The 12,697-nt window shown below is 40.6% G+C and overlaps 1 protein-coding gene across 1 annotated transcript; it reads left to right on the top strand.

Annotated features, from left to right (window-relative positions):
- Positions 1-205: 205 nt before the first annotated feature.
- smarcal1 (SWI/SNF related, matrix associated, actin dependent regulator of chromatin, subfamily a-like 1) lies at positions 206-12,592 on the top strand. Its single transcript, XM_031759044.2, has 17 exons — positions 206-1,122; positions 1,204-1,552; positions 2,153-2,203; positions 2,318-2,578; positions 2,672-2,722; positions 2,814-2,997; positions 3,168-3,318; positions 5,191-5,352; positions 5,445-5,510; positions 6,016-6,156; positions 7,037-7,255; positions 8,578-8,648; positions 8,864-8,966; positions 9,333-9,515; positions 10,487-10,587; positions 10,791-10,887; positions 10,992-12,592. The coding sequence occupies exons 1-17, from the start codon at positions 790-792 to the stop codon at positions 11,169-11,171; spliced, it is 2,703 nt and encodes a 900-aa protein (XP_031614904.1). The 5' UTR covers positions 206-789; the 3' UTR covers positions 11,172-12,592.
- Positions 12,593-12,697: the final 105 nt, after the last annotated feature.

Below are 12,697 nucleotides of genomic sequence, written 5' to 3' on the forward strand. Positions count from 1 at the left end.
GGCAAATTAGAGATGGTCCAGCAGAAAATGTAAAGATTTTATGATAAAGTCAAACTATAGAAATACTGAGCTAAAGTTAGCATAACAGCATAACCCCCCTCCAAACCTCCATTTTCTCTGAAACTAGATGTGTTACGTAAGAAGTATTAAGAAAATGTGCTTACTGGAGCAGAAAAATACTCACATCAACTGATAATTAGAGACAAATGTAAATGTTTTTACGTAAACATTTAGCAATAGTGTCACCTACAAAGTGGAGATTCACAAATTGCAAATTTTTTTTTAAATATTTTCCTGTTTTTTTTAAGCTAACATATTCGTGGTTTTTATCAGTACTAAATGATTTTAAAGCTGGGGTTAATGGCAATAAAAACGTCTTCACTACCTGCACGTGCAGGGTTGTTTTCCTACGTCACTTCCTGCGCGCCAGATCCTGAACTAAGAAGTTGTAAACTAGCGCTAAAAGTTTCTGCTGACAATCTTTTTGCAGACTTCGCTGTTTTTAGATTGCATTTTGGGGTCATCTGCTTCAGACGGCTTAAAGTTCACGTATGTGTAATGCTACTGTGGTTGTTCCGATAATATTATGTGGCTAAGTTTGACTGTTAGCAGCCAGATTAGGGTCGCTAGCTGCTACCATTAGCAACAGAAGCAGCAGTGCAGATAACGTCAAACAAAACGCAGTTAGTAGCTCTAAAAGGCAACATGGATCTACACAGATCACCTTTTTGCAGACGTAGGGTGTCTTAGATTGTAGCCGATGTCTGCTAGATAGCTCTAGCTGTCAACATGTCTAATCAGCTGACTGCAGAGCAACAGCGAATGATTGAGGAGAACAGGCGGAAGGCTTTAGAAAGACGAGCCCAAAGACTTGGACAGGCTAACAGCACCAATGTTAAGCCCCCAGTAGGCTCCAAAAGTACTTCAGTGCAAACACAGCTCCCCAAACAGAGTCCGGATCCTGTTGCCTCAGTTCAGCACAGAGAAACCTCAGTTTCGGGACCAAAATGCTTCCCCCCTCCCTTAAAAAGGGAACCACAGAGCCAAAGTCAGCAGCAGCTGCCTGGCACTAGCAGCCACTTCAACCAAAGCACTGTGTGTAATTCTGCATCTTCAAACCAGGTGAGGTTTATGCTTAAATGTGCAGTCATTTACTGTCGGTGGGGATAGTTTTATAATGCTTCGTATTATATTTCTCTGCAGACACAAGTTACCAACTCAATTCCTTCGAAAAGTCAACATTTGAGGAGCTCCGTCTTGTCTCCTGAAGGAAGCGTCCCCGTGGGGCCAGTTCAGGGCAAACATCAACTCTCATCCAGCAGCTCCGGAGGTGCAGTTGGCTCATTTTACAAGCAGCCCAGTAAACCTGCTCAGAGTCAAGTGGCACAGCTTTCCTCTAACCCCACCTCTACAAATGTCATACCTGCAAAAAAGCCTTCCATCTCTGTAAGGGGAAGATGTGTACCTCACACAGAAGACCGTTTCAGGGTAGAAGTGAGCTACCATGCAGGGCTTATTGCTGTTTTCAAGTCCATTCCCTCAAAAAATTATGGTAAGTGTTTGAGATGCCTACTGTGCTGTTTTGCAGCTGATATGTTACTCAGTGAATTGTGCAAAGCCCCTTAGTTCTTGTTACTCTTGAAGACCACCAAAAGCCACTGGTATACAGTCAAATCAACCATGTGACTAGACGTTTACAATGAGACACCTACCTCCTAAAAGTGTTATTGACTTGGTTAGATGCTGTCAAGTTGTTTTCTTGAGTTTTTCTTATGATCATGCACTTGGCCTCCCTCACTGCACTGACATCTCTTTGGATGTCATATTTAAAATTACAGCACAAATTCAACACTTTGGATCAACTTGAGATATTATGTCAGTTTCTTTTGTCATAAAAGGGAACAGGCCTCACCTGGCCATAAAACTGCTTACCAGTCAATTAATCTCTGCTTCAATTAGTCTCTGAAAATATATATAACATTTTTGTAATTCCTAAACAGTTAATGCAAAAACTGTAAAAACTGTTATCTTCTTTTATGAACATAAATCTCTAATCCTCTATAGGATGATTAGCAATTTTAAAAATAGTTATTTTGTATTATATGCTGATTTTGCTGTCTTTTGGAATTAAAAATGCAATTTTCTGCCTTAGATCCTGCCACCAAGATGTGGAACTTTAGTCTGGAGGACTACCGACAGCTAAGTATGGAAGTATTCACAGGATCTTCCAGATTCAGGAGCTCAACTCATGCACGCTACTGTTTTGAAACAAACTCTGTCTCAAATCATTACTTTTTTTCTTGACCCCGTATTGCAGTGGAGGAAGCAGCTGCCATTCCCTCGGTGTCTTTGAGACCGTTGGAGGGAATGGAAGCGGTGGACGTGGCAGAGGCCACCAGCCGAGCTCGTGACGGCGCGGCCCTGGCAGCGCTGCTCAAGTTATGTAATGGCTGGCAGAAACCCGGAGCCACTTTGCAGGGCCAGTGCATTCTCGTGTCCCAGACAAAGTTTGAGGTGGACATTGGCTACCATGTTGATGTCATTGCAGCGTTCAAGCAAATGCCAACAAAGAGCTACGGTAACAGTGGCCTTATTTAATTATGTTTGTTTTTCTGACAGTCTCTTTGCTTTTATGGCTTCTGATCTCAGTTTTTTTTTTTGTCTGTGGCAGACATGAAAACAAGAAAGTGGAATTTTTCACTCGAGGACTACAAGAGACTCAGTGAGTAACGACACTGGCTTTATTTAGCAGGTCTACCAATGTCCCTGTTACATTTGCCATCTTGTCTTACCGCGCTGTGTTCCATACCCAGTGGATCTCCTCAGTGGGATAGCAGCAGTGGAGGTGGAGCCTCTTCCCAGGGCAATAATCCAGGCTTTCTCTGCCAGGTTTGATGGGACTGAAGCCAGGATTTTAAACGTCCCTGAGGCAGACCTCTCTAGCATCGACCCCTCTCTCACCCGAAGCCTCATGCCCTTCCAGAGGGAGGGAGTCAAGTAGGTCTCTTTGGGTAGTCATTAGTGCTCTTTCTAAGCAGTGTAGCCAATAATAACAATAAACAGTTATTTATTTGTAATTTCTTCTATGTGTGCACATTAAAAGGCACTGTTTGTGAGACATTCCCGCAATGACCATGTATCTTAAATATTTCTTTCTGTCTCTGCAGCTTTGCAGTGTCTAAACAGGGCCGCCTCCTCCTGGCTGATGACATGGGCCTGGGAAAGACTATTCAGGCCATCTGTATAGCAGCTTATTACAGAAAGGAGTGGCCTTTGTTGGTGGTGACTCCGTCCTCTGTACGATTCACCTGGGCTGAGGTAAAAACTGTGCCTAAAGAAAAATAAGCTAATAACTTAAGAGGTGCTAGAGTTCATCGCTTTGTTTCCATTTAATAGCATCACGAACTATCGGTCTGCCTTAAGTCAGCACGCGCCGTCTTAAGGATATCCTTCTACTGTCCTTTGACTCAAACTCTGTTCTTCACATTATAATCCTGGTTTCTGCTTAAAGCTCTCTGCATTTGAAGAATGTTAATGTGGTTCCCCGTGGACTTCTTGCTCTTTGTTAGGTGCTTTATCTTAGCAGCAAAGATGGCAGCCTTGAATTTAATGCTTCCATTTCTTTGTCTCATGGGTGCGTTTGATAATTAGAATTGTGAAGCACTGATTTATGGTGGAGGTGTTAATACATGGTGTATTTATTTGACTCCTTTCCTTTGACTGTTTTATCCTGAAATCAAATATTTAAATGCACTGTTAATTAGTTCTTTTCAAGTTAAATGATTACATGTTTCATCTTGAACTTTTCAAAACGGAGAAAAACATCAGTTATTTGTTACCAGATCCACAGGAAACATATTCACATGGCCTGCTTTTTATCTACTTAAAAAATAAAACTGATATTAAGTTTTCTGTTATGTAGGACAAAGAAAAGTAGACTGGGAAATTGTAATCTTAGGTACAGTGCTGTGCAAAAGTCTTGAGTCACTCCTCATTTCTTTATATTTTGCATCCAAGGAGATAGACTTTGATATAATTTTTAAAATGGTCAGTAGGTCTTCAGGCTTTCTGAAGGTCTTGCCAAGTTTTTCTTTGGGCATCAACTGCTTCATTTTCAGCCCGGTCCTTGTACCTGACCAGAGGATTTCTTTTTTGTGATGTTACACAACACTGGGGTGAAACATTGTTTTGTCTACAAAGACTGTAATTTGTATTTTTAGACACTTTGTTACCATATTCACAAAAAATCATAATTTATTCCAATTTCTTTAGTTCAGCAACACAATTTGACAAAGGGGAAAAACAGTACTGTTGCACCAACAAGGTGGTTCCCAAAGAGCTATTAGCCTTAAAAGAATAGAAGAAACTGGAGAACAAAGAAATCTCAGGACTAAAAAACTATCTATAGCAGATGAACAGCAAATGACGCAGAATGTGAGCGTGATCCATATTAATGAAGGGAAGCAGGCCAAAAAGGCTCAGGTGTTACAGAACAACTGGGAACACTGACAACCAGTGGCAACAGGTCTGATAGCCAAAAAATACAAAAGGTTGATTTTGAAATATTAATTCTCTTTGTCTCTGTGTTTCTTTTACAGTTTCAGTACTTTCTAGTGTCAGTGTTCATCCATGTCTTATGTTCTGTAGCATCTATTTTTTTGTTTAACTTGCAGCAGCGGTGCATTTTCAAAACGAATTTCACTCACTTTCACAGCCCCCCACCCCTTAAATAGGACGAAACGCAGTCCCCATATCAGAGGTTGAAATCACAGTCACCGGATGTCGTCCCATTAAAGGACACTTCCTCTGTCCGCCCTGGGTCTTATCTGCACTGTGTTAGTCTTGTGCTTTTGGCCAAATGTACAGCACAGCACAGGAGCTATAATTTAATGAGTTTAAACCAGGCTGACAAGCGAATGGCAAGAGAGAAAGCGAATTGTCAGTGGGCAGTTTTTCTAAACTGCATGATTGATTGTTTTTCAATGGGAGCACTCTTACAGTGGTTACCATGAATTATTAGTGGTGGAAAAACATAAATTAGCAATTACTCACAAAGTAATGTTGGCTATAAATTTAAGAAACTGGTGGGATCCCAGTGCTAGTTAGACCAATACTGATGCTTTGAGAGTGTTTTTTTTTTTTTTTTTTTCAGTCTGTCTCTCTCACACGAGCCTTTATCTGTGCCTGCAGGCCTTCAGACGCTGGCTTCCCTCCTTGACTCCTGACAGCATCAACGTAGTGGTGAAGGCCAAAGACAGTCTGCGGTCTGGTTTGATCAGCATCATCAGCTATGACCTGCTGAGCAGGATGGACAAGCAGCAGCCAGGAAATCCCTTCAATGTTCTCATCATGGTGAGCTTATTATTTAAACATGGCTGTTTTCAGTTCACATTTATCTTCAGGTTAAGGTTCCTAAATCCACGCTGACGTGTCGTTCTGTGCAGGATGAGTCTCACTTTCTGAAAAACATGAAGACTGCTCGTTGTAAAGCAGCATTGCCTCTGCTGAAGGTATACACTCTCTCTCTCTCTCTCTCTCTCTCTCTCTCTCTCTCTCTCTCTCTCTCTCTTTTAATTAAATGTTTTACTGGGATTAATAATTCTGTTAGATACACCATAGGGATTGTTTGTTTTTCTTAACTTTTGCATGGGTCACAAATTAGATTTGTTATTAGATTATTTTTGCGGGAACGATTTCCCACGTAATTCATTAAAATTAAGGTAAGACCCAGATTTCAGTAAATCTGTGTGTCAGATAGCCCATAAGCTGGCTGAACAATTGATTTAATTTTGAAGGCAAACAGATCTGGGATTTCTGCCATCAGACAATTATCTGTTTCGCTGCAATTTACAATTTAAGCGAAATCCACAGTCCATGTGACTATTAATATCATGGTTATTTTGCCACCAATATTAAAAACATGTAATCACATCAAAATATATAATTTGCTCCCATGGACTAGAATGAGTGAACAGTGCTCTGTGTGATCCGAGTTGTCCATCTTTCCATCCTCAGGTAGCGAAGCGAGTGATCCTCCTGTCGGGGACCCCCGCCATGTCCAGACCGGCTGAGCTGTACACTCAGATTTTGGCCGTCAGACCGACGCTCTTTCCACGCTTCCATGAGTTTGGGATCCGCTATTGTGATGCCAGACAGGTAGCTTAACCATAAAGAATTTCTGCTGCCCTAATTGATGTTTAGTGCTGTCTTGTATGTGGCTGTGACTCCAGGACACATGAGACTATTAGAAGACTAGCCAGCAGATATATCTGTTGCCTCGCCTACTTTGTAACGTGTCCAGTTCTTGATCAGGGATATCTAGCATTTGCAAAATGCGTTAAATAATTCATAGGACTGCTGACAAGTACACAACAGGTTTATGAGGTTACAATTAGTGCATGATGTAAAACCAGTGTAAGCTTATGACTGGTGTATTAGTGTACATTAAAACTCATTTAACGTGATAACTGGATTCAACAAACAACAGTTATTTTCAAATCTTATATTAACAAATTAAGTGCATTCACAAGCTTAGCAAAGTACTTGAAGTCTGACAGTTTATGATGCTAAAACTAGTTTGCAGTGATCTTCTGCCCTGCCTTTTCAGGCACAGTGCAGCGCATCTTGGCATGTTATTGCTTGCTGTTGATCAGTGGGGCGCTGTGGGGCCATTGGTTTATTGCATCACCCACGTGTATATGTGTGTGTGTGTCCTCGTGGACTGCATAAGATCAGCAAGACAAGGACTGACTCTAAGGAAAATGCTTCCATAGCTCTGTCGATGTAAACCACTACTTAAGACCAGTTGCTTAATTAATTTGACTTTCATGATTTAATTTCTGTAACAGAATCTCTTCAGTCTGGTGTTTAAACACGTTTGACTTTTAATAAAGGAAAATTTAGTAAAAGAAAGAAAAAACCTTCAAGTTTACATTCAACTCTTTACAACTTTTACATGCCACATTTTATTTTCCACCAGTCATTCCCACTATCATCTGTTCTTTTATTTTTTTTTTGCCGTTCACTGCACCTACAGATGACTTGGGGCTGGGACTACACGGGCTCTTCTAATCTTGGAGAGCTGAAGCTGTTATTGGAAGAGTGTCTGATGCTGCGCCGTCTCAAGTCTGAGGTCCTTTCCCAGCTTCCCGCTAAGCAGCGCAAGGTGGTCACGGTGACCATCGATGGAATCAACACCCGCACGAAAGCAGCTCTGTCAGCTGCAGCCAAGCAGTTGGCCAAAGGACATCGCAATGTAAGCCACAGGTGTTAAAACCTTTGAAACCCGGGAAGGTCATAGAATTTGAATACTGTGTTTTCTAATCGTTTCTACATCATCAGGAAATCGTAGAACTGATGGATGTACTCTCAGTTGACACTTTATTGAGTATACCTGTTCAACTTCTCATCTAATTAGCCAATCACATGGCAGCAGCTCAATACATTTATAGTCATGGTCAAGACGAGCTGGCCTGGTCTTAGTATTCCCAAAACTCCTGATCTACTGGGATTTTCCCACACATCCATCTCTACAGTTTACGGAGGATGGTCTGAGAAGGAGAACGTGATTATTTATTATTAAGTGAGTGGCAGTTCTCTGAAAATGCCTTGTTGATGTCAGAGGTCAGTGGGGAATGACCAGACTGGGTAGGAAGTCACTCAAATAACCACTCCTTATTATAACTAGTAACAACATGTTTAACCAAGATGTGCAGAAGAGAATCTGTGAACACACAACACGTTGAAGCAGATAGGCTACAGCAGCACTGGGCTAAAATTCACAGGTGCACCAAAATAGGACAACAGAAGATTGAAAAAACATCGTCTCGTCTGATGAGTCTTAATTTTTGCTGCAACATTTTGATGGTAGGGTCATAATTTGGTGTAAAGCCCATGAAAACATGGATCCATCCTACTTTGAATCATTGGTTCAGGCTGCTGGTGGTGCAGTAGTGTCAGGGATATTTTCTTGGAACACTTTTGGTTCCTTAGTACCAACTGAGCATCCTTTAAAAACCAGTCACTACCTGAGTATTGTTGCTGACCATGTACTTTATCGGTGTACTGCCAAAAAATCTGCAGCAATATGGACCAAAAACCTCTGAGGAATGTTTCCAGCTCTTTATGAATGTGGCACAAAGAATGAAGACAAAAGCAGGTCCAAATCAAAGTGCCTGAGTGTATATTTCAGTAGTTATAAAATATCACAATATCTGCAAAAGTAGGATTTGTTTTATGTCTTCACTTGTACGCCCCTAAAATACAAAATTCATAACAAAAACTGTGACTAAAAAGACAAATCTGTTAAGAAGAGGCTGAAGAAGCTTTTAGTTAGCCCAAGGTAATCAGATGTGTTGGCTCAGTCCTCGAGCCTCAAGCGCACACAAATGCTTTTAAACGACCCAGAATTCTCCGGTCCAGCCTCATTGGAGTGTTTATACGGCCCAATGGGAGTGAGTCGCTGAGCTTGATTGTGCATAATCACAGTACTCCTCCGAGTAATGGCAGTCTTATCAAATCATCAAACAGAATCTCCTGTCAGTTCTTATCTTGTGATGTTCCTTATCTCTTTTTCAGAAAATGGAAGAGAAGGAAGCCCTCCTCGTCTTTTATAACCACACAGCCGAAGCCAAGCTACAAGCCATTATGTAAGTACAGACCCTCTAATGGTGGGGATCAGTGAGTCGAATCAGCTTATATTTGATGAGTGCTGAGATTAAAATGTAAAATGAAAGAGAATCTTTTGTCAGAGCATTATGATTGCACCGCACTGGAGATAACCAAGACTTCAGATAAAGACTGAATATTTCAATCTTTCTTTGAAATGGTTCAGCTCTGCAGTATGTTGTTCTGTCCCTCTCAGGGAGTACATCACAGACATGCTGGAGTGTGGGAGGGAGAAGTTTCTCGTGTTTGCCCATCATAAATTAGTCCTGGATCATATCACAACCGAGCTGGAGAAAAAAGTAAGGAAGACACATACTGATGATACTCCACACAAAGGGCTGCGTAGTGGAAAGTGATGCAGCTGTGACGTAGAAGAATGGAGTTTAACTATTTTGTTTGTTTGTTTTAAACCGGTTACTCAGATGAGATCTTTTGTAGGAGTAAACGTCAAACGGGTCAAGTCCTTCAGTAGCTGTGGAGAACAAGTGTGGGTGGCTCTGAGCGCATTTGAGCTTTAGCACTACTACTATGACTTATTGTTCTTTCAAGTTTAATAAGGATGGGATTATTTAATTAATTAGGTGATTTATCTTGGTCTGCTACGATAAGTCATTATCTTTAAGTGATGGTTTTCAGAAAATAACAAAGGTTTACTTCCTCCTCAGAATGTCGATTTTATCCGTATTGATGGGAGCACTCCGTCAGCGGAGCGACAGCAGCTGTGCGAAAGGTTTCAGTACTCAGCAAAGACCTGTGTGGCGGTACTGTCCATCACTGCAGCTAATATGGGCCTAACCCTGCACTCTGCAGACCTGGTGATCTTCGCTGAGCTTTTCTGGAACCCCGGGGTGAGACATGGAAAGCTGTCCCTGCAAAACACTCCGCTGTCACTGAAATGACTGTCAGTAACACCATTCTTTAATATTTTTGAGTCCCGCTGTTTAAAAAGCTCCGGTTTGCTTCTCAGCCCACACCAAATATAGAACAAGAAGTGTTCTAATGCTACCAAGCTGAATCCGAAAATTAGAGGGCTACTTTATCGATACTGGTTGTCAGCATTTAACTTTTAAATAGGGAAAGGAAATTGAAAATATAAGATATGAAAGCACTTTTGTTATGAAAAGATAAATTAGTTACTGAGAAGAAAAAATAAATAATAATTTGCTCTTTACAAGACAGTAAATGTGTTAATTTAATCTCTAAAGCAGAGTAATTTTAATATGGGAGTCTGTGGGGATTGACTCACGTTTTAAGTTACCCTCAAGTGGCCTTTAGAGGAACTGCGCTTTTATGAACACCACAGTTTTTCTGGTAACGGCGAACGCAAAATTACATTATAACATTAGATTATATGTTATAACCCAGCCATAGTGTGTGTTTTAGTAATCATCCATGTGTTTAGGTTATTTTTTCTGGTAGCCTTCAAAACATTATGTCGCTCTGTTTCTTATACCCACAATGTGATAAATTCCCCCAAAACCTGAAGGGAGACATTTCCCAGAAACACACATCTTATGCGGGTTAGATTTTTTTTTTTTTTTTTTATAATGAGTCGAATTCAGACAAAATGTGACTCATTATAAGCACATATTAAGCCACAGCTTCAGTTCCAGGTGGAAACTAGTGCTTTAATTTCAGCTGTGGGCAGATAAATTAAAAGCTTGAATAATGACTTTTCATCGATTTTTCTTCTCGAGTAGTCTTTGGCCTTTTGGGGTCACTGCAGCTAAATGAAAAGCCAGAATCATTTTCTAAAGCTGTGAAACTCCTTTGCTCTTTTTTGCTATAAAGGAAAAAGCTTTTTTTTCCCCCACTGCAGGTTCTCATTCAGGCAGAGGATAGAGTTCATCGTATTGGACAAACCAGCAGTGTGAACATTCACTACCTGGTTGCCAAGGGAACTGCTGATGATCACCTATGGTATGTGTCAATCAGGTGCAAGTACTGTATGACCCAACTACAGGCATTTATGTGGCTATTCAGACTGTTTCCTGCAGCATTCATTAGTCTTGGTCTGTAACAGCAGGGGGAGGAGGAGGGGTTAATGTGGGCTGACTGGTGTGCATATTGTGACAAAGAGTGAGTGAAGGGCTGGACTGATATTTATTTGTGTATCATTCCAGGCCCATGATCCAGGAAAAAATGAATGTCCTGGAGCAAGTGGGTCTTTCCGAGTCAAACTTCTCGGAAACTGCAGAAAACACCAGCTTCCACTCAAAGGTAAACTGTATATTTGTACGTAAATTAATAATGGATAGTGCTGTTAAAAGTTTTTACATATAGATTTATTTTTTGAAACACGCTGATTATTTCTGTTTGCCTAGGATCCTACCCAGAGGAGCATCATGGAGATGTTCCAGAGATCTTTCTCTGAGGATGACGACATGGATGAGGCTATCTTATTGGAGGCTGCAAATGACTGGGAGGACACTCCGCCCGAATCCACGTCTACGCAGCACCGCGGCACTAGTACGGACAAGCAGTGGAGCTACAAAGACCGATGATTGACCAATTTTATTGCCATAATTTTTTTGGGTTTGCCCATGGAGCAAAGCCTAGTCCTACATCTCAGCTACATCATGCCTGCACAGAGTTGAAAGTTATTTTAATGGGTGAAAACTACAATAAATCTTTTTGTTTTGCTAATACAGGAAAATGTGAAGAATTTTTTTTTTTTTTACCATCCTTTTGACAGCCTTTAAGTTGCATGGTGGCTGGATTACATGTTTAAACTCCTTCAAGATACTTCAGATTAACTTGGATTAAAATATAGTCATTTATAGGTTTTAAATTTATAGACTGTATGTAAAAGAAGGATGTTGCCACCCGTGATGTAACTGTTAGTTTGTGATTTTTTTGCTTTGAAGCCAGAAATGACCAAATTTACATGAATGTGGCGTGCTAAATTATCAGCAAATGATAGGAGGCTTTTTTAGCAAGATAAGCCATAAACTAATACACAGTACAGACAATTCCAAATACAATAACACAACCAAAGTTTAACTTTGAAACTCAAAACTAAGATAGGCAAGAAGTCCAGTTCATTGACTCAGATTAGATTAGAATGGTTGACAAACTATTTAGAGCCAAGTAGAAGACTGATAAAATATTTCTTTCACTCACCAAAACTGAGCAAAACCTTTGTGGATCTTTTAATTTTACCACATACTAAGCCGTCTTATGAGTCAGATATTTCCACTAGAGACGCTCCATTAGGCATCTTCACTACAAACTGGAAGCAGCATATGTTGGCCTGTCTGTTAGTAAAAGTAGCCATGCCCCTAATTTTAAGCTTTAACAGTCCCCAAATGGGCCAGTTTAACCTTAGTTTCTCATTGCTCTTGTGCATTTACTATGAACAGGGACATTAGCTCCTTATTCATTTTCTTAACAGATCATCCCATTCAGGGTTGTGGGTGGGCTGAAGCCTGTCCAGGTTGTCATATGGTGAGTGGAGGTGTACACCCTGGACAGGCGACCAGACACCAAAAAACCCCCAATTTTTCATACCAGGCTGAAAGCTTGTTATTTAATTGGCTGAAATTTTAACATAGGAGGCTATGGGGATTGATTTGCTTTTGGAGCCACCCTTAAGAGGGAGGACAAGCCTTGAGAGGAACTGCAGTTTTTTCCATTTCCATGTTGCCTTCATTTTTCAGTCCTGGAGGTTGCCAGGTGGTTGAATTCTGAAATCCTTTTTCAAATGATCTGCAATGAATACTAATACTAACAATTATGTAGCTTTTTAGAGCTGTTAGATATTTTCTTTATTCATGCACCTCATTTAGGTAGCTTCAGTGTGTAATTTATGTCCCATTGTTAAAGCAATATCCTGCAATAATTACGGTAAGCGGAAAAAACTCTAGCCTAATCGCTCTGTTACCGTCCCCTGTACTCACCCCTTAAATAAACAGGAGTAACACTCTTTATACTACCTTCATATTGTTCATATTATCACAGCACTGTGGTAGTAAATTACAGGAGACAACCTAAGGTACAGATAGTGGCACAGTGTACTCACTAAAGGATT

The sequence above is a fragment of the Oreochromis aureus genome, linkage group 16 (genome assembly GCF_013358895.1).
Source record: "Oreochromis aureus strain Israel breed Guangdong linkage group 16, ZZ_aureus, whole genome shotgun sequence".
NCBI classification, from domain to species: domain Eukaryota; kingdom Metazoa; phylum Chordata; class Actinopteri; order Cichliformes; family Cichlidae; genus Oreochromis; species Oreochromis aureus.